Source organism: Artemia franciscana, chromosome 18, assembly GCF_032884065.1.
Source record: "Artemia franciscana chromosome 18, ASM3288406v1, whole genome shotgun sequence".
Classification (NCBI taxonomy): domain Eukaryota; kingdom Metazoa; phylum Arthropoda; class Branchiopoda; order Anostraca; family Artemiidae; genus Artemia; species Artemia franciscana.
The window spans coordinates 31,716,774-31,744,134 of NC_088880.1; the positions used below are offsets into that span (position 1 = coordinate 31,716,774).

General features: G+C 33.7%; 1 protein-coding gene across 2 annotated transcripts; it reads right to left on the reverse strand.

The window, feature by feature from the left end:
• Positions 1 to 1,337: 1,337 nt before the first annotated feature.
• On the reverse strand, positions 1,338 to 27,361 carry LOC136038872 (uncharacterized). 2 transcript variants are annotated; one of them, XM_065722334.1, is made up of 6 exons: positions 27,314 to 27,361; positions 20,130 to 20,331; positions 14,665 to 14,794; positions 11,315 to 11,409; positions 6,032 to 6,268; positions 1,338 to 2,285 (listed from the first exon to the last, which is right to left on the reverse strand). In XM_065722334.1, the coding sequence occupies exons 2-6, from the start codon at positions 20,322 to 20,324 to the stop codon at positions 2,199 to 2,201; spliced, it is 744 nt and encodes a 247-aa protein (XP_065578406.1). In that variant the 5' UTR covers positions 20,325 to 20,331; positions 27,314 to 27,361; the 3' UTR covers positions 1,338 to 2,198. The 2 variants fall into 2 exon arrangements, with proteins under 2 accessions (XP_065578406.1, XP_065578405.1); XM_065722333.1 differs by having other exon boundaries at positions 27,229 to 27,353.

Below are 27,361 nucleotides of genomic sequence, written 5' to 3' on the forward strand. Positions count from 1 at the left end.
AAGCGATCAATTCATTTAGCAATTTTCTTAGCAAATTTTATTTAACTATAAATATTAAACTATCACTACTTGACAAGTTATTTTAATATTCTCGACATTCTTTTGTAAAGAATAAATGTTCTAAATAAGTTTTTTTTAACAGGCAACGTTTCTGGAAGAAAATGAAGACAGGCGAGCGAAGGCAAAGGAACCTTAGGAGACTTTGGCTGGTACCATGGAGGAGAAAGCAAGGGAGCTCGTAAAAGAACAAGCTCTCTTTAGCCTACTACAAATTATAAAGAGGTAGAGACTCTTTACTCAACAATAACTGGGACAACTATTGTCCTCAGTCGATTCTACAGTTTAAATAATCTTTAAAAGAAAAATTTGAGAAAAAGAGAGGAAATTCTCGTAGAAAAAGCAAATTTTCTTTGAGCGAAGGCCTTCATGTCAGATCGCGATAAAAACTGCCATCTATTATTAATAAATAATAGATGGCGATTTATTATCTACCACTGATAGTAGATCGTCATCATATTTTAATAAATTTATTTAATTTATTATAGTAAGATAATTGATTATCACAATAAAAGAATTCATTCCCTTTCTTCTCCACATTTAAGTGTTAATACACATTATTATTACCTTATTCGTGTTCTATCTTTAAACGCATTCTAACCAAACAGTTATTCAGTTTTTTTAAACATCGACGAAAGAAAACTATGGCAATCGTAGTGCAAGCCTCTTCTAAACTACAGTAACAACAAAATAATTACTTCTTTCTTATTAGAGAAACCATGGATAATTGATTTTTATATTTGCTATCAGTTTAATAGAAAGATAGCCCCCCAATCCCCCCTCTGTGTGGATATAGCCCTAGGTTAAACACGTACTGATAAGAATCAAGATATCCAGTGAAGGTCATAAAATAAGACGGTAGAATGAATATGGGATTCAAGAATTAGCTTTATACCTAATCTAGAACTAAATAGGTATAATGGCAGAGATAAATGAACCACAAAGTGGAAATACTAATCAATATGGTTGTTTTGAAAACCTCAGTTTTTCAGTCAAAATTAAATTCACAGATAATTGTGTTTAAATTTTGTCACTCAAACACGAGTTTGGCGTCAAAGTTCTAAAGGATTAACTCCAAATTGGACGTAATTCGGGAGTGCAAGCAAAAAGTACAAATATTTTAACAGGAATTAAATCTAATTCTAGGATTTTTTATTTAAAATAAAGTAAATAAGTTTTTAATTCTGACGCACAATCCCGATATTTTTCTCATAGCAAAGAGAATGTCCTCACCCAAAACAGAGTATTGCTTTTTTTTCAAATTTTCGAGAAGATAACCATTCCATCATAGGACGGAATTCCGTCAATAGGATTCCCAGATTTTTCTTTCTTCTCTTTATTTCTCTATTTCCCGTTGAGTGTAGATTTTAGGTTTAACAGCTCTGCTATGTCCGTTCTAAATATTGAATATGGAAAACGAATTGAATTTTTTTTAGTATTGCAGATACAAGATCGTATCACGGAAAGTAAAACCGGTCAAAAAATTGCTACCGAGACCATTGGACTTGCCATACGAAATTAGGGGAGATTCCCCTTAGCTCAGTTCTTATTTTTGAGTAAATACTAGATTTCGGCATATGACATTCGAAATACATTGTAACTAACGCAAAATACATTTGTTTGATAACAGTGGCCGAATTTTTTTTTACACTTCCCAATATCGCTATTGATTTTTCTTAAGGCAGGGACATAGGCCCTTCCACATTTTAAAGACGAGCAGAAAAATAAAGAAAATTAAACCACATTTGATTTAAAACTCATAAAATATTTTGTTTAACTTCATGTAAATTGTAAAATAAGAAAAAAAAATATCCAATTTATTTCTTTTTTCTAACGCGGGACATTTTAGTACTCGTAGAAAAATGTTCACCTCTAGAGAAACTTTAAAGAGCGAGTGTAAAGCTAAGCGCTGCAAAACAGTAATCCCCCTCCCTTCCCCCGAAGTAAAATAGCTATCTACAACCAAGAACTTCTAAGACTTAAAACATCTAAGCCTATTTAGAATGTAAACACATCCAGGTGCCATGATACTCATATGATATGTCACACATGCAAGAATGCCTTATAAACAGATAAAAATATATATATTAGCACAAGTAACACACACATAATGGACGGATAAATTTAATATTTAAAATCACTCAAACCATGTGAGATGTGGATACGGTGCTGAACGGCGTCGTTGGTCGAGAGCTCAAACCAACATTTAATGAGCTCATTGTACCCATCTGAAAGCAAAAACCATAAAATTAACTATAAACCATTAGCCATAAACCATAAAATTTAAACCAACATTAAAACTAATTCTGGTTCTTCTTTTCTTTGTGTGAATGCCCGACCAAAGAAGGAGGGGAATTCGCCCAAAGGCCCTAGGAAGTGGCCCAAAATCTGTTTTTCAGTTTTTGACCCTCTCCCCCACTGTAAAAAAAATCCTCTGACCCCCATATTGTCAATCTCTCCAAACATAACAAAACTGTTTAAACATACAAATTTTGTACATCATTAGAGTATTAATGCCAATGAAAATTATATCTGGGAAAATCTAAAAAAATCTAGAAAAAATTTAGAATATTTTAAAAATTCTTTAAAAGAAAAACGAAATCTATCTAAAAAATCTAAATCTATTAAAAAAATTAAAAAAAAATCTAAAATTCAAATCTAAGAAATTAGAATTCTTAATATTGTAGGATGCAGTTATTGATGGTAACGAGCACCAATATTAAAAAAAAAGAAACTTGGGTGGAAAATTAGTAAAAAAAAGCTAAACAAATTTGGCACAAACAGCTTAAGAAGGAGGAATTTTTTTCGAAGTTGTAGTTATCCTTAGGGCTCTACAGATAGCTAATGTTTGTATTTGTGTAGATACAGATTGTAGCTGTGTTGACCTCAGGTGGCTTGGTTCTGCAGTGAGTTATTACCAGTAGTAGTAAATGTGTTATAAGGGGCCTGGAGTTTGACCAAGCTGGATGATATATTTGCTACCTGTCCCCGTAAAAAAGACCCAACAACTCAAATGTCAATAATCATCTACGCCCTATGTGCCACCAATGGCTTTGAACGATCTTTATACTCATACTTAAAAGCATTATCAAATTAAACTAATCTCGCTTATTTTTTCAAGGTTCAACGTGGCAACACTGACAAAAATTTAATATTGCCCTAGAAAATTCATAATTTTGAAATAGTCAAAACAAAATCTTAGAACATCGTTGTTTTCAGCTTAAAAGAAAAGTTTTGGCGGCAAATCTTCTTTTATTTATATGTATTTGGTACTTTAGCATTTCCAAGCTAGGTAAAAACTTTTCTTAGCATACACGAGAGTCAGCATTGTCAAGTTCTGGAACTCAGAAAGTTATATCACTTGGTTTAGGTGATCTGTTTATTTTTTGCACTAATATTAGAGCAAATACAGCAATAAGTATAAAGTATGATTTATTGTATATAGGAAAATTTAGGAGATATACAAGTCTTAAAGCTATTCATCAAGCTCATTAAATTAGTATAAAGCTGTCAGCCTGGCTTAAATGATACCATCTAATTTTAAATTAAATTACACAATTAGATAAATTAGAGTAAAATTATCATGATTTCGCGCAACACTTAATTTGGCTGGTCAAAGTCAGAATGGTCAAAAAAGTTCATTTCTCCCAATGCGATTAACCTTTGTCCAACTGATAGTTCAAATTATACTAACGAGCCGGAACCAAGAAGATCCAAACCATTTAATATATTCTTGTAGTGTCAACTGTTTAAACATAAATTTGTTCAGTTACTTAAATAATGCCTTAAACGCTCGGGAAAATATGAAAAAATAATACATCTTTTTTTATTGGGGTCTCTCCACAGCCGTTCCTAGGGTTGGTGGTGCCTGGGGTAAAACTAATTACAACACCTCCTCCTGACTCAAATATAAGGAAAAAAACATATGAATTGAAGTAAAAATTGGCAATACTCCAACCACGGCGCCTCCAAGCCACGGCATCCAAGGTAACTGTCCCGGTCGCCCCCCCCCCCCCAGGAACGTTTCTGCGTCTCTCACACAGTTAGGGCAATACACAGCTAATATCAAGGTTTGCTTATGTATGCACATTTAAAAACTTTAGTGTTAAAGGGAATTGAATTCTATGAACTCTTTGGAGACAAGCATTTATCTAGAGAGGAGGAGGTAGTATTAGGCCTCGGCCCACCAAATATATCGCAAGATTGTCACAATTTAGCGTAACTTTTTGTGTTTTCTATTTCACATTCATTCCATTTCATGCCCGAATAGCTTTTCCACAAAACGTAACTCACAGAGCACCAACCGTAAAAATATTAGTCCTGGAAATAAAATGTTCGGCTACTAAGTTCAAGGAGCCCTATTAACATCATGAAACAAGAAGAAACCCAACCCGACAAAGATACCAAAGATAACCCGACAAAGATACCAAAAAAGAAGCAGGGCATGCTTGAAAATGTTTGCTGTAATTTCGTATAAACTAAGCAAGCTGTGGAAGTAATATCATATTTATTTATAACCTTAACGTCAGGTAAACTGTATACATATACATGTAAGTAAATAGGATTCCGATAGCAGAATCGGCTACATAATATTTTTAACACAAACTTTTTAGTTTTACTATCAAAAACTGTCAGCTTGTTCGTCTTGCTCTAAATAATCGGTAAGTGTTCGTAACTCTCAACCGATCACTAATTTGAAAATGGCCACGTGACTACATAATGGCTTCCTAAACCAAGTATTTTTCTGTTGTACGATTAGAGCAAATTTGTTTTTATTTGTATGCCTGTCGTCCGACAAGTTCTTTCACCAGTTACTTCCTAATTTAAGCTGCAATTTCTTATGAATTGGGGATGTTGTGGAAATAATAAGTTTTTAACCTTTCATTTATAGCCTGAACGTCAAATTTAACACAAATTTCAACTCAAAAAACTAGTCTACAAAATGACAAAAATAATCGGGGCTACAGATATGAATTCATTTTTTTTCCGATCTAAGGTTCTCCCCCTTCTTTCTGGAGACATAGAAAAAAGTATAGAAAAATATTTAAAAAATATAGAAAACATAGAGAATATAGGAAAAAAATCAACATAGAAAAAAGAAACTAGCAGATTTTTTGTTTTAAAAACAACATTCTGAATAACCTCTTGCAAATCTTTTGTTGGAGGGGGAAAATCAAAACAAAAAAAAATTCTGCAGGAAACTTGTCATGTTTTGTGCTCAATGCTATGCAATTTTGCACTTCTTTTATAACTTATCTTATTGAAAATCAATTTCAAACAGTTCGTGGTAACGAACTGTAGTAAGGAGCGACCCCGCTCAATAGTAATCGAAACTCTAAAAAACGGAATTTCGATACCAATAGTTACATCAAAAGAATTGTATTTTAATGCTGATTTTAAATATATAAGTTTCATCAGGATTAGTCTTACCTATCAAAAGTTACGACCTGAGAACGAACAGAAATCAGTCTGTATATGTAAGGGGCTTTTCCTCCTCAACGCCCCGCTCTTTATGCTAGAGTTTTCTACTGTTTTAAAAAAGTAGAGTTAAGAGAAAGACTCGAATTTTAGCATATACGGACTAATTTCTGTTCGTTTTAGGTTTTAATGTTGCTCCTTACTTTCAGTAAAAAAAAAATAGTGTTTTTATTTAATTTCAATAAAAAACCAAAGAGGGACTTTTACCATGTTTTTCTTGGAAACATTTAGTTATGATCCTTATTATACACTGCTACATCAATCCAAGCCTTAGCCATGGTAGCTATACACAATTTCGCGAAGTCCAAGACACAAAAAGACCGGCCAATGATGCGGTAAATATGCAGATTTTTTGGTGAAAACACAAATATGTTTGAGAACTTAGTTCGATTATAGCATCTAATACCATCGCCAGACATATAAGTGACACTGACGCAACACAACAAAAAACAAAACTTTACTGAAAGTGCCATAAAGCCAAATGATAAAAACTTACCCTCAAGTGGGCTATGTCTTCAAGTCGTGTTAGATCACAAAGATCGAGATACAAGGAATAGGAGACAATCCATCCGTAGGCCCCCGCTAGAATAATAAAAATCCAAAGCAAACACATCATAATGTTATAGGCGAAAATCATGTCGTTAACGATGGTCGCAAAAATGAATGCAAAGAGGCGCCATAAATAGAAGATGGCGCCACAGTAGAGCCATGGAACTATTTTCTTCTCGTTTTCCTGAAAGAAAAAAGATTTGAATTTTTTTATCCTCAATAGACTAAATTAATAAACCTCACACTGTTCTTACTCAAATTACGATCAACCAAAAAATACACCAAAAAAATTTACAATATTTAGTATTTCAATTCAGCGTTGCCCCATGGAAAAATTCCTTTTATGAAATGGAGATAAAAAGAAGAATTTTTAAAGACAAGGAAATTCCCGACACCCAACAATAATCATCCGCAGAAGCAACCGCAAAGTACTAAAATGACTGAAATACCATAAAACAAAAAAGCATCCAAAAATAATTTAGTATACCCTATGATAAAAAATTGTGAGGCCAACCTTAACTATAACAAAGGTAAGCAACAACGGAGCAGAAATACTAAAGAAAATAGTCCCTAAGTACTATGCCAAAACCAATCAGCCTTTATTTTATCCCTAATAAGGACTATCATTTAATATGGTATCTTCTTTTCATATTCCTCCTTTTCAATCAAAGTAAAAAAAAAAAATTCCTCCTTCAACTCTTCCTAGTCCTTGCGAAAAACCACAAAAATGAATTAAATTTGAATATACTTAACTTATCATCAACTTTGAATTATCGTAGATAAGAAACAAACATCTCCTTTCGACTTCTGCCGTCAATTATATAGTGGAGAAAACTGCTTTTTTATTTTCATGTGATAAAATTGTATCAGGATAAAAATAGGATCTTCTGTTGAAGTAAAAGGTAGGCGAGTTGCATTCTAGGAACATACAATGGATATAAATCACTCTTGAATAGCTCACAAAGGCACGCTCAAAATCCAAATTAGCGGTCATTAGGCTCTGGATACGGCCTTGCCTTCGGCATATTCAGTTCTAGGAGTGATCTATTCGATCTACTTTTGCTTTCATGGCTTGGCAGTCTTCTGCCAAGTATCTGGTAACACTGGTGGTAGGCAGTCTCGAAAAAGATAGAGCATTGTTACGAGAAGAAACTTTGTTGCTTTAGCATAGGCTTAGAAGGATTTAAACTACCGCCACTAACAGTTGAGCGTTACCCAAAATAACTAGGAATATTCAAAACAGCCTTATGTTAATTTGTTAAAATCTAAATTCCAGTCAAAGATCTAGGTCCATTTAAGTTTTCTGAAAGTGTGAATCTTTTATCAAGGTTAATTGATTATAAAATAATTTGGGCTAGGTTAGTACTTAATATCACAGGCTAAAAAAAAAAAAAAAAAAAAAAAAAAAAAAAAAAAAAAAAAAAAAAAAAAGAACAGAGATACACCAGTTGTACCCTTTTGGCAAAAATGTTTCTTTTATCTTCGTCTTTTACAGCAAATGTAATAATATATATAAAACTAAAGGAATGGACAAAATTTTTTATTCGGGATTACACAACCAACTTAGAAATATTGCTCTGTAATTCTAGATCTCGTTATTTGTTTCTCATTTTGTCATTGAAGAACTAGAGGTTCCTCGCTTATCCATTTTCCGCACTCTTTGGTTACGTTCTTAGCTGTACACATATTTAGTTACGCATAAGTTTACGTATAACTGTTAGGTCTTTCAATTCTTTTAAATAGCGTTCAAACACTGGACTCAGTCTTCGACCAAATCTCAAACGCAGTGAATTTGGAACCTATTAGGTATTTCTAATGTAGTTTAAAATTGGTAGTTGGTTAAAAGGCGGTAGTTTAAAATTGGAACCTATAAGTTATTTATTAGGTATAATTTGGACTGTTAGGTATTTCAATTATTTTAAGTGGCGTTCAAACACTGGACTCAGTCTTTGACCAAATCTCAAACACAGTGAATTTGAAACCTATTTTATCGGAGTTATAACTCAGATTTGTCGAAAACTCGATAGCCCACAGGCATCATCATGATCCAATTGAATAAGCAATTTAAACGTCTTTTAAAAAATTGCAGCGTTTACTTTAAGCTGTCAGCGACACTCCTGTTTAAACCTGTGTACCCGTAGATTCAACCGACTTTGACGAAATCAAGAACCAGGAAACACATGAGAAGCTTGTAATTTGAGCTATAGATTTACACATTAGGGAGGGAGTGGGGGAACTATAATGGTTCTGCAGCCAAAATTTGTTAACTACAATCACTCTGCATATTGTGAAGTAATAATTGTTGTTTCCAATCCTTTTCTATAGCCAAAAAAAATAAAAATAAAAATGTTTCATCTTTAAGGGTCTATAAAAGGCTTAAAATTGAATCTCTGAAAAAGCGATTATTATATTTGGAAAGAGCATAAAAGAGGCACCGAGCTCTATGTTCATTTAGTTCATAGCTCAGTAATGGTAACATCTCCAAATTTACCCTATTTTGCCAAATCCTTCAGCATATACCCCATTTTGGAAATATGAGTTAATTAACATTGATTATGCAAATCAGGCCGTATGTATGAAAACAAATATATCTATCTATAAATCTGGATCGCTTAGGAGTTGACTCGCAACTCTTATGAATAAACACAAAAATGTTAAACTAAACTCTGCCTATGACTGAGCTACACTAAAGGAATCTACAACCTCCAAATCTCAGACAACCATGGTTATAAATTAAGGGGATTATTATTACGTTTTACCAAGGACATCAAAACAAAATCATATTAGCTTTCTAAACTAGCCTTAAGTCTAGTAGCGTAACAAAAAATAAAACAAAAAAAAGTCCGCAAGCTGATCAAAGGTCCGCGTTGCGCAGGTACCGACAAACAGATTTGATACCTTTGACCAGATTAGTTGAATTTGACAACGTTTTTGGTCTGTTAAAAATCAAACATTAACAACCTATTTATTCCCTAAGACAATCACAATTTTTTAGGAAAACTAAGCCCTCTTAAGCTATTTTGTATACTATATTTCAGCTTTTTTTGCTGATTACTTCACACCCGTTCCGTTTTTTTTTTTTTTAATTTGGCGACAGACTTCAAGTCTAATCACGCAGCAAAGTAAAGTTTTTTTAGGATTTTGTGGCGCAAATCTTTAGCAAAAGATTCAATTTTTTCAATAAAAAACCCAAGAAGGGCTTTTCCATGTCTTTCCTGGAAACATTTGGAATAAAAAAAAATGGCAGATAGATATGATACCTTTGCAAAATTCAAGTTTACAATATTTCTAATCGACCTTAAACGTAACTATTAAGCTTAAGATCTTCTTTTTGAACTTTTAGGGAAGTGTGACATTTTCATCAGTGTTGCAATATTGAATTGCGATTATAAGTAAGCAAAACTAATTAGTTAAATTTGACAACGTTGTTCGTCTGTAAAAATCCAAGCATGAACAATCTATTAATTCCCAAAGACAAATACAACTTTCACATTTATTTGTCAACATTAACAATCATGTGAGTGTTAATATTAACAAAAAATTAACACAATATAAATAATGTTTTGACACTAACATTAATAAGATGTTGATTTGCAAAGACAGCTACAACTTTGACATTTATTAGTTGAAATTAACAATCATGACATTAAGAGACAGCAACATGACATGAATAATGTTGGGACATTAACATTCTGTTGATTCTTTTGAAACTTTGACGTTTATTTGTCAACATTAACAATCATGACATTAACAAACATTAACATAACGTAAATAATTTTATGACATTAACATTAACAATCTGTTGACTCCCGAAGACAAGTACAAATTTGACGTTAATTAGTTCGTCATAGAAAGGCAGTGTCATTTATGAGGAAACGAGACCATTCAACTATAAAACTATCAACTCAACATTTCGTTTTCAATTAGAAGACAAAGAAGACTTTGCCATCTTTATTAGAAATTTATGGCTATAATAGAGACACGGGTGAATTTGGTTTGAACTCTATTTACGATGATTTATTATTGTCAGATACAGTTTATTTCACCTCATTCGATTAACCTCCTCCAACTTTCAGTTCAAATAATGATAACAAACCGGAACCAAGAAGCTCAAAGAGACTCGTATCCGTTTTTTCTTTGAAAAGAATAAGGTTCATTTCTCCCAATGCAATTAACCTCTGTCCAACTGATAGTTCAAATAATGCTAACGAACCGGAACGAAGAAGGTCAAAGACACTCGCTTCCGTTTTCGCTTTGAAAAGAATAAGGTTCATTTCTCCTAATGGGATTCTCCAACTGATAGTTCAAATAATGCTAACGAACCGGGACCAAGAAGGTCAAAGAGACTCGCTTCCGTTTTGAATAGAATAAGGTTCATTTCTCCCAATGGGATTAACCTCTGTCCAGTTGATAGTTCAAAGAATGCTAACGAACAGGAACTAAGAAGGTCAAAGAGACTCGCTTCCGTTTTCGCTTTGAAAAGAATAAGGTTCATTTCTCCCAATGCGATTAACCTCTGTCCAACTCTTAGTTCAAATAATGCTAACAAAACGGGACCAAGAAGGTCAAGAGACTCACTTCCGTTCAATGAACCTCTGTCCAACTGTTAGTTCAAATAATACTAAAGAAATGGAACCAAAAAGCTCAAAGAGACTCGCTTCCGTTTTCGCTTTGAAAAGAATGGGGTTTATTTCTCCCAACGCCATTAACCTCTGTCCAGCTGTTAGTTCAAATAAACCAAGAAGGTCAAGAGTCTCGCTTCCATTTTTGCTTTGAAAAAAATAAGGTTATTAAACAATATTTAGTTATTTTATTTTTTATATAAATTATTGTTTTTAATTGTTTTAGTTTAGTATTACTACTGATGACGGTCACTGCATTTGCGACCGAAATATCTAGTAATTTCTTGTGAAAATTTATCACTGTCTTTTAAAAGGATTTATCCTTATTTGAATTTTTAATTAACTATAAATTTAACGGAAAGCTTCACCTTCTTAAACTGTTTGGTGTTTTAGCTTTTTTTTGCTGATTTTGTTACCCATGTTTCAATTTTTTAAATTTGACGCCTGTTACTATCAAAACCGAATAACTGCAAAAGGAGGCCTTTTTAAGCTATAAATATAATTCCCAGTTTTTCCAAGTGTTTAAAATATGTACTTTTGTTTAATTCTAATCAATGCAATCCAATGTCATTTTCAATGTCCTTGGTATTATAAAAAGAAACACTTACCTTCCTTAGAGCTTTGAGAAATATCACACTGGTGACAAGCAAAGCAACGGCAGCAATGAATGAAAACAGCGCAAATACGATCAAACAATTTCGCACTAAAAAAACGGAAGCATTAAAAACTTTTAATACATTAACTTTTAATATATAAAATTAATTGTAGTATATTAAAATTAATTAAAATTAATTAAAGTTTTAATTAATTTAAATTAATTAATTAAAATAAAAAAATTAATTTTAATATATAAATTTTTAATATATAAACTTTTATTGAATAGCAGGTTCGTTTCGACATAGTTTGGAAATTTCATGCAAAACAAATGGCAAGACCGTATCCAGAAAGGGGGGCGGGGTAAAGGGTTTGAACCCTCCCCTGAATTTTTTGTCCGACTCGTAAAAACGTAACAAATGTACATATAAAAATTTCTGATGCGTTTTTAAACATTTTTGTAAAGTCCCAGCCTCAATAAAAATATCCCCCTCCCAAACAAAATACTGGAACATGTCCTTACCAAATATGCTTAAAGTCTACGAGCCACTGAATACGTAAAAAAAAACTCAGACAAATCAGCATTATTAGAAAATGTTGGTATCAAATTTGGTAAAAAAAAAAAAAAAAAAAAAAAGAAGAAGAAGAAACACAACTTGAAAAGGTAGAAATTTTGGTCGTGAGCCAAAAAAAAAAAATTGTTAGCGGGTTTGGCTCACTTTTGTAAAAAATTTTACCACTATTTTACAGGTTTCTCGGACAAAGGAAACAAAATGGGTGAAAAAAAGAAAACTTAAAACACATTGCATTATTATTATGATGCTGGTACCAAATTCGGTGGTATAAGGTAAATGAAGAAAAGCATTTACTGAAAACTTTACATTCATAATCAGCATTAAGAGTTAATTTGTTTATGTGGGTTAGGCTAAATTAGACCTAATATGTGCTGTAGATCCATTCTGAAAGTATTATCCACTGATCTCAAAATTTTCTTTCATCATCTACCCCTCTGAACTCCCTGTTCTTTATAAAACTTTCATTTTTCACATAATATTTCGATATTAAATGTCACGTAATAAAGATAAAATTCAATGGATCTACGAAGATAGTCCAATTTGAAAATCCAGAAATTTCCAAGAATTAGTTTCGCTTTTTACATTTATATTTCATTTTAGGTTTTATTTTAGAAATATGTTACATTTTCATATTATCTTTTATACTTTAGATATATATTTTTATATAAAGATTTAAAAGATAAAATATCTATTAGATTTTAGATTTATAAAAATTCTAACATTTTTTTTTTTTGTTATTTAAAAAGGATACAGCAGTTCAAACTAAGTCTTTTCTCTACTTAAAGACCCGTTGATGCGATAATGTCTGGGAACTCTAGGGACTGCGACCAAATCCTGCTTGTCACAGGGCCTTCTGTGCCGATGAGTGGCAACACTTAAAACAGACAGTTTTGTGCCGTTTTAGCTCTCAGGTGGAAAATTGTTATCAGTAATTGTACTTGGTTCAATACGATCCCAACCGAAAAGTCCAGCCCTAACGATAAGATTCCAGGATGGGGTCTGAAATACCAAATAAGTGGATTTATATTTTTTTGTCTTCTTTATAAAGTTTTTAGGGCAATCTTAACCTTGGAATGACATGTCCCACAATCATTTCATCCCTGTTGTCACCCTAAAATTCAAATTTTGAGGCTCTGACCTTCCCGCCATCCAAGGAAGCACCCCGCAGCTACCTCTTAAAAAATAGAATGAAACTATGTAATACTGATCATAAATTACTGGAGTCTGAGATAAATAATCTCGTTCAAATGAGGCTTTAAATTTACTGTCGGTAATCCTCTTCTTTTTTTACATGGACACTATACAGATTTATATACGGAATATGGTCTCACAAACTTTCAGTTGTTAGCATCTGGCTCTGTTTGGGCCAACAATTATCTTTTTGCAGCACATTATAACGGAAAAACCATCTTTATGCGGCTCAATCCCCTCTATTTCTTATTAAGGGATTTGAAAAAAAGAAGAAGATTATCTGAATGAGTCCTCTCTCAATATTCTATTGAGAACCACTGGTTTTAAACGATAAATTCTTAAAGAAAAATAACAACAAACAAACAAAAATAAAATAAACATGCTTCTCTAACCGTTGTTCTTAACAAAAATACATATTTTTTTTTTATTTTGTATATAGTCGGCCGAGTCTTCGAAGATTTTTTGGCAAGTTGAATTCAATAGAACACTTTTCATCAAGCTCCAGACATATCTCCCCTCTAGGCAATAATGCCCTTATTTTTTAAAACTGAGTAAATTTTCTCAGGCTATCTAAATAAATTCTAAGTAGAGAAGATTAGAACAGTTTCATTAGCAATAAATAAATATTAATTTTAACACAGCATACATGTATGGTAGCATATTTTAGCACTGAACTTATTTTAAATAAACAAAAAAACAAAAAACATTAATCTTCTTAATACGAAACATAGAAATGATGCCAAATACACAAAACGAAAAAAAGATAAAATGAAACAATAATAATAAAATAAGAACTACTCAGCTACACGTCTGATGTTTTCTTTTAGGGACTTGAAAATTAATGTTTATCATGGTATTATTAGAGTGAAGTACTAAAATTTGAGTCAGTATGTCGAAGGCTCCAACCTCCTCTTGACATCTGATGAGTTTCATCAGAAACAAAAAAAAATTAAGTTATAGGCTGTGAGGTTATTGTGAAATTGGAATTTTTAGGGGAAAACTAACTATAGATACAAAATGGCAAAATATAGAAAGCGGCATCAGATAAAGTCTATCTAAAGAAATCCCCAAAAGTTCGCATAGGTGCCTAAGTGATGATTCGTCATCTGTGTAAAAAGACATTTTAAGCCGTCCTGGCTAAGTGGTTGGCTTGCTGGTGTGGGAATTCTTTGTCCAAGGGGTACGGGTTCAATCCCACTTGTAACCAGTTAATTAGTTTGGGACAGGGATCAGTGGCGTGACTCTGTAGGCTTAGCCAGAGTCGACCCAGCTCTAAATGGGTACCTGGAGAAATCTGGGAAAGATAAGCAGGAAGGGTGTGTGAAAGCACAGGATGGTTGCCCCCCCCCCCCATTGCATTTTCTGGCTGAAGGGCCATGAAACGGAGACCACCGGTTTGGACCTTAAGGGTCTAGTGCTGTCTTACTAACTTACTTTGTGTCAAAGATATCCTCTTTGCTTTGTTATGAAGCACTTGAAGAGGTTTAAAATTAGATGGAGAAGTAGACACCAAAAACTGAAATACGTCACAGAAAATATGAATGAATGAAAGAAAAGTTGAAAACATTTAAGATAGGAACAAGAAGTGAATAACCTACCGTGTCGATTTCCAACATAGACAAACTGAAAATTCATAATAAAAAATCCATAGTGGCGCACTCCAGGATAGACCATTCCTAAGCAATATATGTCAAAAATGGCAGTTGCAATTGTAAAAAGACTCACAAACTGAAATGGAAAGGACATTTATTAAAAGACAACAAAAATATATAGAAAATTTAGACAAAAATGAGACCATTTTAAAAATATAAAAATGAGACAATATGGTCAACAACACAGGAATTTCAAGAAGAAAGATTTTAGATTTTACGCACCAACCACCTGGTGAAACAAAAAAAAAAACATCTTTAGTTTTTTGAATAATTTACGTTTTACATAAGTGCTGGTGTGATAATAAATAGCGACGAAGACGTCGTTATTTATTTATTTTATCCTGTTGTAAGTTTTTTTTTTCTTATATATTTTTTGTATTGCTGAGGACGGCCCTTGGACACAGAGCCGAAATATTCATTCTAATTTCTTTCCCACTGCCTTGAGAAATTCCCCATTGTTCTTCTTGTTTTTGGTGTTTGTGCTGGTGTGATTTACAAAAATTAAATAAAGACACATTGAAAAACAAAACGTATGAAATGTTTATATAAAAATTAGATCAAGTCATTAAAACAACAGAATGGAAAGATTCTGATATTTTTTTCTATTTTGATAACTTAAACTTAAAAAATAATTTAATTTAATGACAGATTAAGAAAATTTTGATACTTCTTGGTTGAAGAAAGTAGAATAGCCTTGGCTTAGTTTTTATCTATTTACTGCATGCACCATCTTTGCTAATATTGCTACCAAGGTAAGCTAAGTTATTCCTAGATCTATTTACTCGATACCTCACATAGCCTCTTTAGCCTCATTCTTAGCCTCAGCAACTTATTTGCCTAGCCTCCTAGCCTCAGCTTCCTAGCCTCAGCAACTTATTATAATTATTCCTAGCCTCAGCAACTTAGTCTTATTAACATTAATTTTTGACTCTACTCAGAGAAGTAGCTACAGTATTTTTATTGAGGGGGGACAAAAGGGGGTGCTATTTAAGCAGGTGCTGTTCAAGCGGTAATGAAGAAAAATAACTATTTAAAAAACACGCTACTTGGTGAATTTAAATACATTACGCAAAGCGTTCTAAACAATAAACACACATTAAACAATCATAAATATTAGTGTTGGTGCTCGGCTTTTACTAAAATTGTCAGCAATGAGCTGCTCTAGAAGACAGTAGTACAGCGTGAACAAGCTTTCGAGAAGGAGAAGGCGAATGTCTTATACACTTGGCTTTTTTCAGCCATATTCACCACTAATGTTGCAGTACGTATCACCCCTCCACTTCCCCCAACGCCCATCACAGGATACTAAATCTCATAATGAACCAAGCTCTAGGTCAATAGCCCAGGGACTCAGGGCTATTGACTACTACCAGGGCTAATGACTAGAGCGATACCCGAGGCCCGGGTATTGCGCTAGTCATTAGCCCCGGGACCCCAGACTATTCACTATTAATGGGGCTAATGACTAGATCCGAGGCCCGGGTATTGCGCTAGTCAATAGCCCCGGGACTATTGACTATTGACGGGGCTAATGCCAAGAATGATACCCGAGGTTCGGGTATTCCGCTAGTCATTTGTTCGTGATTTTGAATGGATTTTTAACTCGGTAAGATTTAGTTTGTTGTACTCAACTTAAGATATGCGATTTATTTAACTATTATTTATGATTTTTTATTTAATTAATGTGTTTGCGGGTTCGCCAATTTATGTTAATAAATAGCGTTGATATCAACGGGCCAAATGCGAAAAAAAACCACAGGCAGCACAATAGCGATGTCTAAGTAAAGATACAGGATAATTCAAAGTATTACTACAGACGGTGAAACATTGTATTGTGACATATTCCCTACATTTAAAGATCGACCACATTTTAAATTTGAAAGTATTTGAAAAATTAAGTTAGAATTATTAACTTATTTGTTTGGTCATCGAATATCCAGAATATCTGAACAATTTTCGACATTATTGCGGCAGAAACCTTCAATTAATAAAATTTTTAATCTAAGAGTGAATATGTAGGTGACGTATCCTCTTCCCTGTCTAAAATCACTTTGTTCTTCTCTATTAGCTCCTTTTTGCTGTCTTGGAAAGGGGTGTCCAAAAACATACTCTGGGAAGGTATTGCCAAGCTTTCTTGTTAATCCTCTTCTGATTTCTAAGTCTTAGAAATTTACCTAGTGAAATTTTGGCAAAACAACATTTACCTTAATTTTCAGTTATCAGTTTCTTTTTCTCTGGTTTTAGTTCTGAAACAACAGAATATTAAAGAATATTTCTAAAGTCTTAGAAATTTACCTAGTGAAATTTTGGCAAAACAACATTTACCATTTAATTTTTAGTTATCAGTTTCTTTTTCTCTGGTTTTAGTTCTGAAAATGCAATTCCTGTTGTTAGACTAGAATTTTAAGCCATATCAATGAGTTGTTCTGTTTTTTTATAAATTTAGGAAATGTATTTGCAGATTTTTAAAATCTCATAGATCGATTAATTAAGATTGAACAAAGTTGTGAAGCTGAAAAGTCTTTTGTCGTACTCCATTTAAGCAGAAGATCTGTTTTGCTAGGTTTTATTTCCATAACACAAAGATGTTTAGAGGTCATCAAAGGTCACTGCCCTTTAGAGGGAGAAGGGATGTAGGTAGGCACTTCAAAATTCTTTCCCAAACCATACTTTGGTCTATAGGCCCATCCCTGAAAGTTTCCTAAGCCCTTTCCAAGATAGCAAAAAGTAGCTAAACTAGGATTTTAAAAATTTATCTACAGCCTCCCTTAGTTTAATAAGTACTACCACGCAAAATAATTTGCTTCCTACTGAAATCATGCTAATACTTCTGTATCATTTGCTAATACTTGCTGTTAACATCTTTCTTATAAAGGGGGGTTTTAATTAAAGTTCTGGTAAAATCACTAGGTGCTTCTCTTTTTTTTAAACCATAGCCTTCAGTAATTTACCTGATTCACAACCACCATACTTCAGAAATTCTTTTACATCACTATCCATAAATAAGGCCTTGTTATTTTTCAGTTCTTTAGATAGTGTGAATATTTCCTCCTTGAAAAAGAAATCTTCTATCACTTCCAGTTTGTAAAAAAAAACTTTTTTATTCTTTTGTATATAATTTCCTTTAACTATATCACAGTTCTATTTTAGAAAAATACTCCTAGACAATGCAAGAAAAAGAACCAAAAAAGACACATGGCCTTTTAAATGAAACTTTTCCTTAAAAAAAAGGAAGTTTGAAAAAAAGAGGAAAATCAGGAAAAAAAATGTTAAATGGCAAGTGACAAAGATCAGGAAAGCAAAATAATCAATGACGGATATTCTAGCTCTACTCTTGCATAAATGGACTCATCCTTAAAGGAGAACTAGTTGAGCTATTGAACTAGTTTTTTTAGGGAGAGGGGGTGTACACAGAGAAGCTACTTGTTTAGGTTGATTTTTCAGTCTTTCTAAGGGTCCTGTTTAACTGATTTGGAGGGGGTGGAGACTAAAAAAAAATAAGTTTAAAGTAAATATTAAACTCAAAACAAGGATGGATTATTGAAGCAAGACCAAGAATCCATGACCAAGATTATCAAAGCAAGATCAACAAAGGACATAAGAACGCCATAACCTTTGCACAGTGGTATAAACAGGCAATAAAAATTCAAGACTAGAGATGAAAAGGTGTGTTTGGATATAAAAAACTTATTTTGCAAACGTGAGGGAGTTAAAAAAAAAGGAAAACAAATTCTAGCCATTCATTATAATAAATTTTCTTTTTCTTGGGAGGCTTTTGGAGAATCCTGAAATCAGAAAACATTAATATTCTGTTGTTTTTTGGCCTGAAGAAATTACCCTGCAGTGAATTCAAACCCCAGAAACATACATGTGCCAAAATTATTCTGTCTCAAAACCATTCAAAACATTATCACCTAGTTTGTTTTGTTGTGTAGTATGAATTATTTGTCAATTATTACTGATTTCAACATCCTTAATGTGTTAAAAAGAATAGATTTTTACACTCTTTTTAAGAAAGAAGTCCCAATATTAACATTCAAAATAACATGGTTCACTGACTTTGTACTTCTCCCAAAAATCCCAATTCTGATTCTTCTAGATTATAGATTAGTCAATTAATGCTAACCCAGAACTTACACTCAGAGCAACAGCTTCCAAGGCAGTTACAATCCCTCTTTTTATCCCACCTTCAAACTACTTGTTGTATCATCTGCCAACAATATTGGCAACTCATCACTTGAAGGCAAATAATTTGGAGATCATTTATATGGATTTGAAAAAGAAATCCTAACACTCTTATTTTGCTCCTTAGTTCAAACTAAATGCACTTAAAGTAGGCTATCATTTCAAGTATAACCACGAGGCTATTGTTCCACAAGCATTATCTTACTGACGTACTACCTACCAACAGTGTTGCCAATCCTTTGAGTTAAACTATACTAGTTTTTTGACCAAACTGTACCCAAAAGATTCTTTGTGGCATGGTTATAGCATTTCAGATCAGTTTCCAATTCACAGACAAAATACTTAAATATACTGAAAGGCAAACAATTTTTCAAGAATATCTTCATCCTTTCTCAGAAACCAATCTTGAATTTAATTGAAAATCTAGTGATTTCATCTGGTGTCATCTTGATGAAAATCCGTTTTGTTGGCTTAAATCCCAACGAGACGGCTTGGAGATATAGTCAAACGTACCAGAAATTATGGGTTGTACCATCAAATATCCAAATGTACTGCATTGTGCCAGTATTTTCAAGTTGTACCAAAAACGGTTTATTGTACTGCATTGACAACACTGCAACTTTTGAATATTTCAATAGCTGAATAGGGTGCATAAAATGTTGTCAGCTTTATTGATAAATGATTTCTATGAGCATGTGTCCCGGGAGGGATTGGAAATACCTGATTAGGTCCAATTTTTCAAAATTTTTATAAAATACTTCCCCCATCCTTGTTCACCATCCCCAATGCTTGTTACATTTCAGTTTTTGTCAATAACATGGAAAACAGAGAGTCAACCAACCATCTATACTAAGGAATCTTTGAGAAAGTTCTTTCAGAAATCATTATTTGTATTGCTACAGCATCATTGTGTGAATTAACTTAAAATTCATAAAATGTATACCAGAAGTCCAGAAACATTTCAGGCAGCATAAAACACTTCTCAAAACACATAGTGTGATGGATGAACTGCAGATTAAATTTTTGCATAAAAAAAACTTGCGTTCTTGTTTTCTTTATTAGTACATTAAACTTGATTATGATATAAAACATCAAATTAGTGATTCTTACACACTAATCAAAATAATGTGCCTATACTTGTTTATACATAATTTTGAGTGGCCTTTTCAAATTTATATGTAAATACAGATCTTACTATTTAACAGCATTTTCATCAAATTACTTACCACACAAAAAATGGCATTATAATTTGCCCCATTTTGTATGTCAGTGATCACTGCATCTTGAACAATTGGTTTTTTATACCACGGGACTCTTAATGATTTCACTGATCTGGACATACCAGTTCTTACAGTTGTGGCCATAGAATAAATTGACCCAGTCCCAGCAATGCTGGGTGCATATGACTTTTTTGTGCTCATTGTGTATCTGAAAAATAAGTAAAAATATTAAAAAATAGTGAAAATTTGAGATTGTGCTCAAACCAAACCACCCCTTCCTTCTTATCTAGAGCCTGATGTGTTATGTCTTTTTTACTCCATGACATGATTAAAAGGACCAGTCTCAGGGCTACAGAGCAAGAAACATTAACTTGCTATGGTACTACAGCTATGCACACATGAATCATATGTTATACATTGTATTCTATGTTTATTTTTACAGGATTTTTTTTTTTTTTTTTTTTTTTTTTTTTTTTTTAGGCAGAGCCCCTATTAATATAGTAATGTTAATTTTATTTGACTGTACTAATATAAATGTAGAACTAAATGAGCACACATATTGGAAAGGCTATCTTATCCACTAGGTTTTGTAAAAAAAAGAGAAAATATTCTGCTCATTAGGGGTGTAAAAACATGCATTAATGTATGGAAATCGTATTAGGCCTGGTTTGAAGGTACATTCTATCCATGTAGATAAATTACCCATCATAGGCATCACATTAGCACTGCCTAACAAAGAGCAATATGGCTTCAATATATTTTTTTACCAGGCCACTTCATATGGAAGAATTTATTGTAGAAACTTCAGGGGAGCCTCATTTGGCTTGAAATCAAAAGTTTGAGTGCCCGCAGCACAACCAGCCCCATTCTCAAAAATCTATTTGCTATCCTTCACCTAAGGACATCTGATCCTAAAGGCATTTTGATATAGCCATTTTGTTCAAGATAGCAGAAAGTTTTAACATCTATGCTTCCAGGGATGACCTGACTCTCTACAGCTCTTGGGACAAGAGCTGTAAATTATGTAGTCTATTCCCTGTTAAATATAGGATTTGTTATTGAGAAAGAAAAAAAAACAGTCTGATCCTGAGACTCCAAGATGTGTAATTGCACTAAGATGAAACTAATAGGGAATGTTTAGAGAGACATTGAAGTAAAATCAGTCCAAACCATGTGTATGCAGGTTCTCAAAAGGGTTTAATGTGTTGTCTCAAGAACAGCTTAGGGTACTGAGTTGGAACTTCCAGGGCATATTGAATTAACCAACAAGCAAAATGGGCACACTACTATTGCTGATACTGATACAAATAAAGACAAGTGTATTAACTTAAAGTGTCCAGTGTCTTCCCTGTCAGAAAACTTCCCTGTCAGACACTCTCTAGATGTTCAAAGTTAAAGTCTTGTTCTAGCAGTCATGCGAATATAAACGTTCTCTCCAGAATTGATCAAGTCCATTTTTTAATGGACTGAATGGTATGAAGGTGTAAATACCATTTTTGAATGGTATGAAGGTGCAATTCTCAGGGAATGTTGAGGGGGGTATTGAACTAAACCAAAACACACTATGTGTATACAGGTTGTCCAAACAATTTATCAGCAATATCTCAGGAACATCTTAGGGTATTCAATTGAGACTTTCAGGGCATGTTGAGGAGTTGTTGAACTAATTAAAAGACACTATTTGCATAATAGAATTACTACTAGTGCTATTACTAAGGCTAAGGGCATTAAGGTAAACTTTTCTAGGAATAATGAGAGAGATGTTGAAATAAACCAAAAACATAGTATATGCATGTATCAGTGATATCTCAGGAACACGTTAGGGTATAAAGTCAAAACTTTCAGAGTATGTTGAGTTGGAGGGGGGCTGCTGAAGTAATCAAGAGGCACTATTTGCATACTACGACTACTAGTGTTACTGTAACTACTACTATTATTAACTCACTGCAATACCAAGCCACCAGAGGTCAAAATAGCTGTAGACATTCTTCCATCCCAATCTATTCAAAACGTCCCACTTCACACCCTACAAGGATGTTCCCAGAATTTTGCTGGAAAACATCTAGCAAATCCTCTTTCATTTTTGAGAACCACACTTGACCACTGTCATGAAACACTGCAGAACCATACTTGACCACTGAGCACCTAGAACTACCAACTCTAGTCTTCAAATGTTGCAGATGTGATATGATCCTGACAAACAAATATAATAGTCAACAAAACAACACCCTCCTTGCATAACATACAGGTCAACAGAACACTAGAGAACCCTCACAAACACTAGCAAAGCAAAGGGGGAAAACCAGAATGCACCACAACCTTTTTAACAAGCATATTTCCAACAACTGGAACAACCTTCAAGATGAGACCACAACTGCACCCACTACTGCCTCATTTAAGACAAGACTAGACAAAGCATGGAACAATAAGCCATGGGAATATAATTAGGACAGCTTTATGCTGCTGGAGAATGATTTATCAGAACCATACCTACATTATGGTCACTATTAACAAGTGGAATTAAATTGCATCTCTCCAACAAACTCTCCCATCCAGTTTCCCTGGGCTAATAGCACCATGAATTTCCAAATTATCATCATTGACACAGAGTAGAACAGATCCAGCATGGAACTTTATTTTGCTGTGTGGTGCAAATGAAGGTATTCTTCCAAGCTTTTTTTGACTATTAAAAAACATCCTGATCCTTTTTTATTCTACTTTGAACATCTTCACTGCACCCATCATATTTAATAATAATACTATCTAAGCCAGATAAGCAAACTATTTAATCAACTTTTCATTATCCAACTTTCCCTCTTTACCTCCACTTATTCCCTGTCTTAGCAACTTAGTCTTCTTGATACTAATGTTCAAGTTTATTCTTACACTATGAACTTGCAAAACCTTTAAAAGCTCATTCATTTTCATTTAAGTTACTAAAATCATCAGTAAAATCTAAGTCTAGGAGACAGTTAATTCCTCATTTGAGTCTGTGTTCCCCCATTACCTTTGCTGTGCTCCTTAGAACAAGGTACAAACCAAATCCAATTTCACCACTTTCCCTGCACTTATTCCCAGTCTTGATGATTCAATCTTCTTGACATTAATTTTCAAGCCTATTCTTACACCATGAACTTGCAAAACCTCTAAAAGTTCAATCATTTCCCCAGCTTTTCCTTTAATTTACCAAAATCATCAGCATAATCTAAGTCTAGGAGACTTTTAATTCCTCATTGGATTCTGTGTTCCCCCATAATCTTTGATGTGCTCTTTAGAACAAACTTTGTCAAAATGATCAATACAAATGAATATAGAGCACAATCCTGCCTAGCTCTCTATTCAATATCAAACCAGTTACTAACCTCACCTCTTACTTTAACTGCAACAGTGTTATTTTTGTACATAGCACTAATTATTTTAATGTATTTATCTGGTAAAACATATAAGGATAGGACCTCTGCTAAAACTCTTCTATCAGCTGAATCAATTGTATGCTCATAATTTACAAAACTGAAGAATAAAGGCATTTGACTACTCAGACACTTCTGAATAATTAATTTAAGAGTGGATTTTGTTTGGTGCATCCTCTACTCTCCCAAAACTACACTGTTGTCTTAAAACTTTAGCCATAGCATCTTTAGTCTAAAAACTATCATCATACTAAGTAATTTGCTTCCTACAGAAACCAGGTTAATGCCTCTATAATTACCCACTCACTCTTATCACCATTCATTTGGAGGGGTTTAATTAGAGTTTTCTTAATATTACTAGGAACTTTTTTTTTGTTCTCACTAATTGTGGCTCTGTTCTTACTTTTAACTGGGAAGAGTCCAAATTGACTATTCCCTTTCAATTTATTAACATGCCAGTACAATATTTTACTATTATGACATCTGACTGCCTCTGTAAAATCAACTGATTAACATAGTAGGAACTCAGATGAATTTTACTTAGTTACAGGCTTAGTCTTACCCAAGTAGTTAGCATGATAGAATTAAAATCCTTTGTTTACAAGGACAGAGATTTGAGTCTTGTGGCTGCACATTATTTGTTTTGAATGGGAGTCAGTGTCTTGACTCTGTAAGCTCAACCAGAGTCAACCTGGCTTTAGATAGGTACCTGGAGAAATCTAAGGAGAGTAAACAACAAGGCTGTGCAAACGCCCAGGGTGGTTGGCCCCCAGTCCTACATTGTATTTCCTGCCTATGAAACAGAGATCATCACCACCAGTAGGGACTGTAAAGCCCAGGGGTGTCTTACCTTAAATAGCATGTCCAGCAAGGTAAGGTGGTGACCAGCCTCCTGTGAAACATCTTGCTGGTGGTGTGACATGACTATGGTTTGACATCCCAGGATAGCCTACACTCTGCACTAGTCAAGTCCTGATCAACTCCTTTCTCAAACATGTCTATGGTTTGGGGCTGGATCATGGCTTTGGAGAGGCTGTTTCAGTGAGGGATAGAACATACAGAGAAGAAGTGCTAGCACTCATGTTGATGGCAACAGGAAACTAGCAGCTTTTTGTGTTACCTTGTTTTGTACTTGCAAGGGATGAGGAGAAAACTTGACTTGAGAGGTTATTTGCTAGCAGTTTGCAAGTAGCAATTTCATCTTCTCTCTTTGTTTAATAGACTAGGGTGGGGAGTTTGAGGGACACAAGGCATTGCTCATATGGCTTGTCTTGCAAAACTGATAGGAGCTTTGTTGCTTGCCTTTGGGCAATCTCAAGTGCTCTAACATCCATTGTATAATGGGGAGACACTAGGGTCATTCCAAATTCCAGATGTGGACATACATAAGGTTTGTACAGCTTCAAGACCCCTCATGGCTTCCTAGTGGTAAATCTTTGTTTTATGAGCCCTAGAGCTTGGTTTTCTTAAGCAACTTGAGCTTGTATGTAGCCAAGGAACTTGAGTTTTTTATCTCCAATAAACCCAAGGTCTTTCTCCTCATGTATAGCTTCAAGTAGGTCATCTCCAATATAGTAAGGCTATCTAGGATTGTTGTGTCCCAGATGCACAACTTTGCATTCAACATATTGAACTGCAAACCCCAATCAGATGACCATCTACATAGTTCATCTAAATCTGCTTGCATTGTTGAATGATTGGGGCTAATTTGAGCCTGTCCTAAGTGATTGCAACCATCAGCATATAGTCCCATTGGTTTTTTCATGTGAGTTGGATAGTTGTTAATATATATGCTGAACAACATAAGCCCCATGATTGCACCCTGTGGAACTCTGCTAATTACAGGAGTTTCATTAGAATGAACAATTTTAACAGTGGCATCAAAAACTACTACCCTTTGAGCTCTTTCAGTAAGATTTTCCATGGAAGTATATCCTCATACACACTGCATGCTTATAGTTTCAGGAGAAAAACTTGATTTTGTACCTTATTAAAGGCTTTTGATTGATCAAGCAATATGACACCCACTAGAAGGCCATCATCTAAGAGTCTGTTCACAAAGTCATATGAATCAATGAGGTTTGTGTTGATTGAGCAACTTTTATGGAAACCATGCTGACTTTTTGAAAGTGACTGATTTCTTTCAAGATGAGAGACCAGTGCATCATTCATGATACTGTTAAGGACCTTGTATACAAAAGGAGTAAGACTTATAGGGTGATAATTAATGGCTTGGTCCTTTCTCCCTTTCTTGAAGGTGGACTTGATGTTGGCCTTCTTCTAGTCAAATGGGAGAACTTTGAAAATAGGTGATATTTTAAACATCACTGCTGCTGGCTCAGCAATTTGTTCAACTGCTTGTTTTAATAGTCTGGGTTGTAGGTTATCTGATCCTGCAGCTTTGTTTCTTTAGAACATTCTTTATGCTTACAGTTGTTAAAAACTGAGAGGGAGTGTCTAAACTGGACTGGTTCTAGTTTAAGATAGGAACAGAGCCTTGACTAGTGATAAAAAAGTGTTAAAAAGATATGACCTGAATATTTTAAGAATGTGTTAAACCTATAAGAATATGATAAGGTTAGAGGAGCTGATACAGAAAAGTATGAGAAAACAATTTATTTGTGAGGATGAATTTAAGCTAGACTAAAGGGATTAAAAAATAATACTTTTGTTCTTTTGTTCATTATGAATATAATTTTAGAAAAAGAGAAGCACCAAGTAATTTTAGAGAAACTAACTAAAACCCTTTATAAGAAAGAAGATAATAGTTAGTGTGGAAATTATAAAGAAATTTGGTTGATTTCTACTGGGATACTTTTTAAACTTAAGTATGTTGTAGAAACACCTTAAGGAGGCAAACAGTACGGCTTTAAAAAGAGGAGAGGATGTGTTGACCAAATTTTTGCTTAGATTATAGGTTTTCAATTTCACTGACTTTATTTTTTGAAAATGTAATTTTTTTATTTCAGTTAAGCCATGTCTATTTTTTCAAAAAAGTTAAGAAAAGGCTTTTAGATCTTTAAAATCTTTCAAAAGTAAGCAAGCAGCAGTATGAGGTCCAAACACTTTTCTTATGCCTCACTTGAGCAGGAGATAGCCTATATTATGTAAATTTTAACTTTTAGTCTATAATGTAAAGATTGTTAAAGATAGTCAGAGGTCAGAACCTTATGGAAGGAGAAATAGCAGAGGTTAGTTACATCAAAATATATTACCCAGAGATTTTTAAGACTCTGGTGCATTCCTAAGAGTTTTAATCATCAAGCTCAACCACTTTACAAGATAGCAAGAAGCCCCTAAACTAGAATTTTGCCAGGAAAACAATAAAATTATCACCTTTATAACATGCAGAGTGTTTTTTTAAACAGATTATTGTGTTTTATTCTATTACTATCCTAGTGGCAGTTTTAATCCTTGGCAGGGAGGAACCTATATACTAGTTTTACTGACATTAAAATACCTTTAAGCTATTTTATATTTTTATACTCCTATGGACAACAAAGAATATATTAAATTATTGACCTTTTGAGGTTTATTACTTATATGCTTTAAAATGTAACCACTTAGTCATTAATGCCTAAACAAACTACAGCCTGACATCAACAAGGCCAAAGAACTTGTTTAAGGCTAGCCTACTAAAAACCTCAGAATACAAGTTACACAGTTTTCATATACCATGCTCTAACCGAACTTACAAGAGTGTCCTATTTTATTTACAAGGTACAAAAATAAAGGTCTTTGTTGGTGATTGTGTTAAAGCCCAATATCACAGGAAGATACCCCTTGGATTTAAAATTTCAGATCTCTTTCTTCTTCTTATGCTTTGAA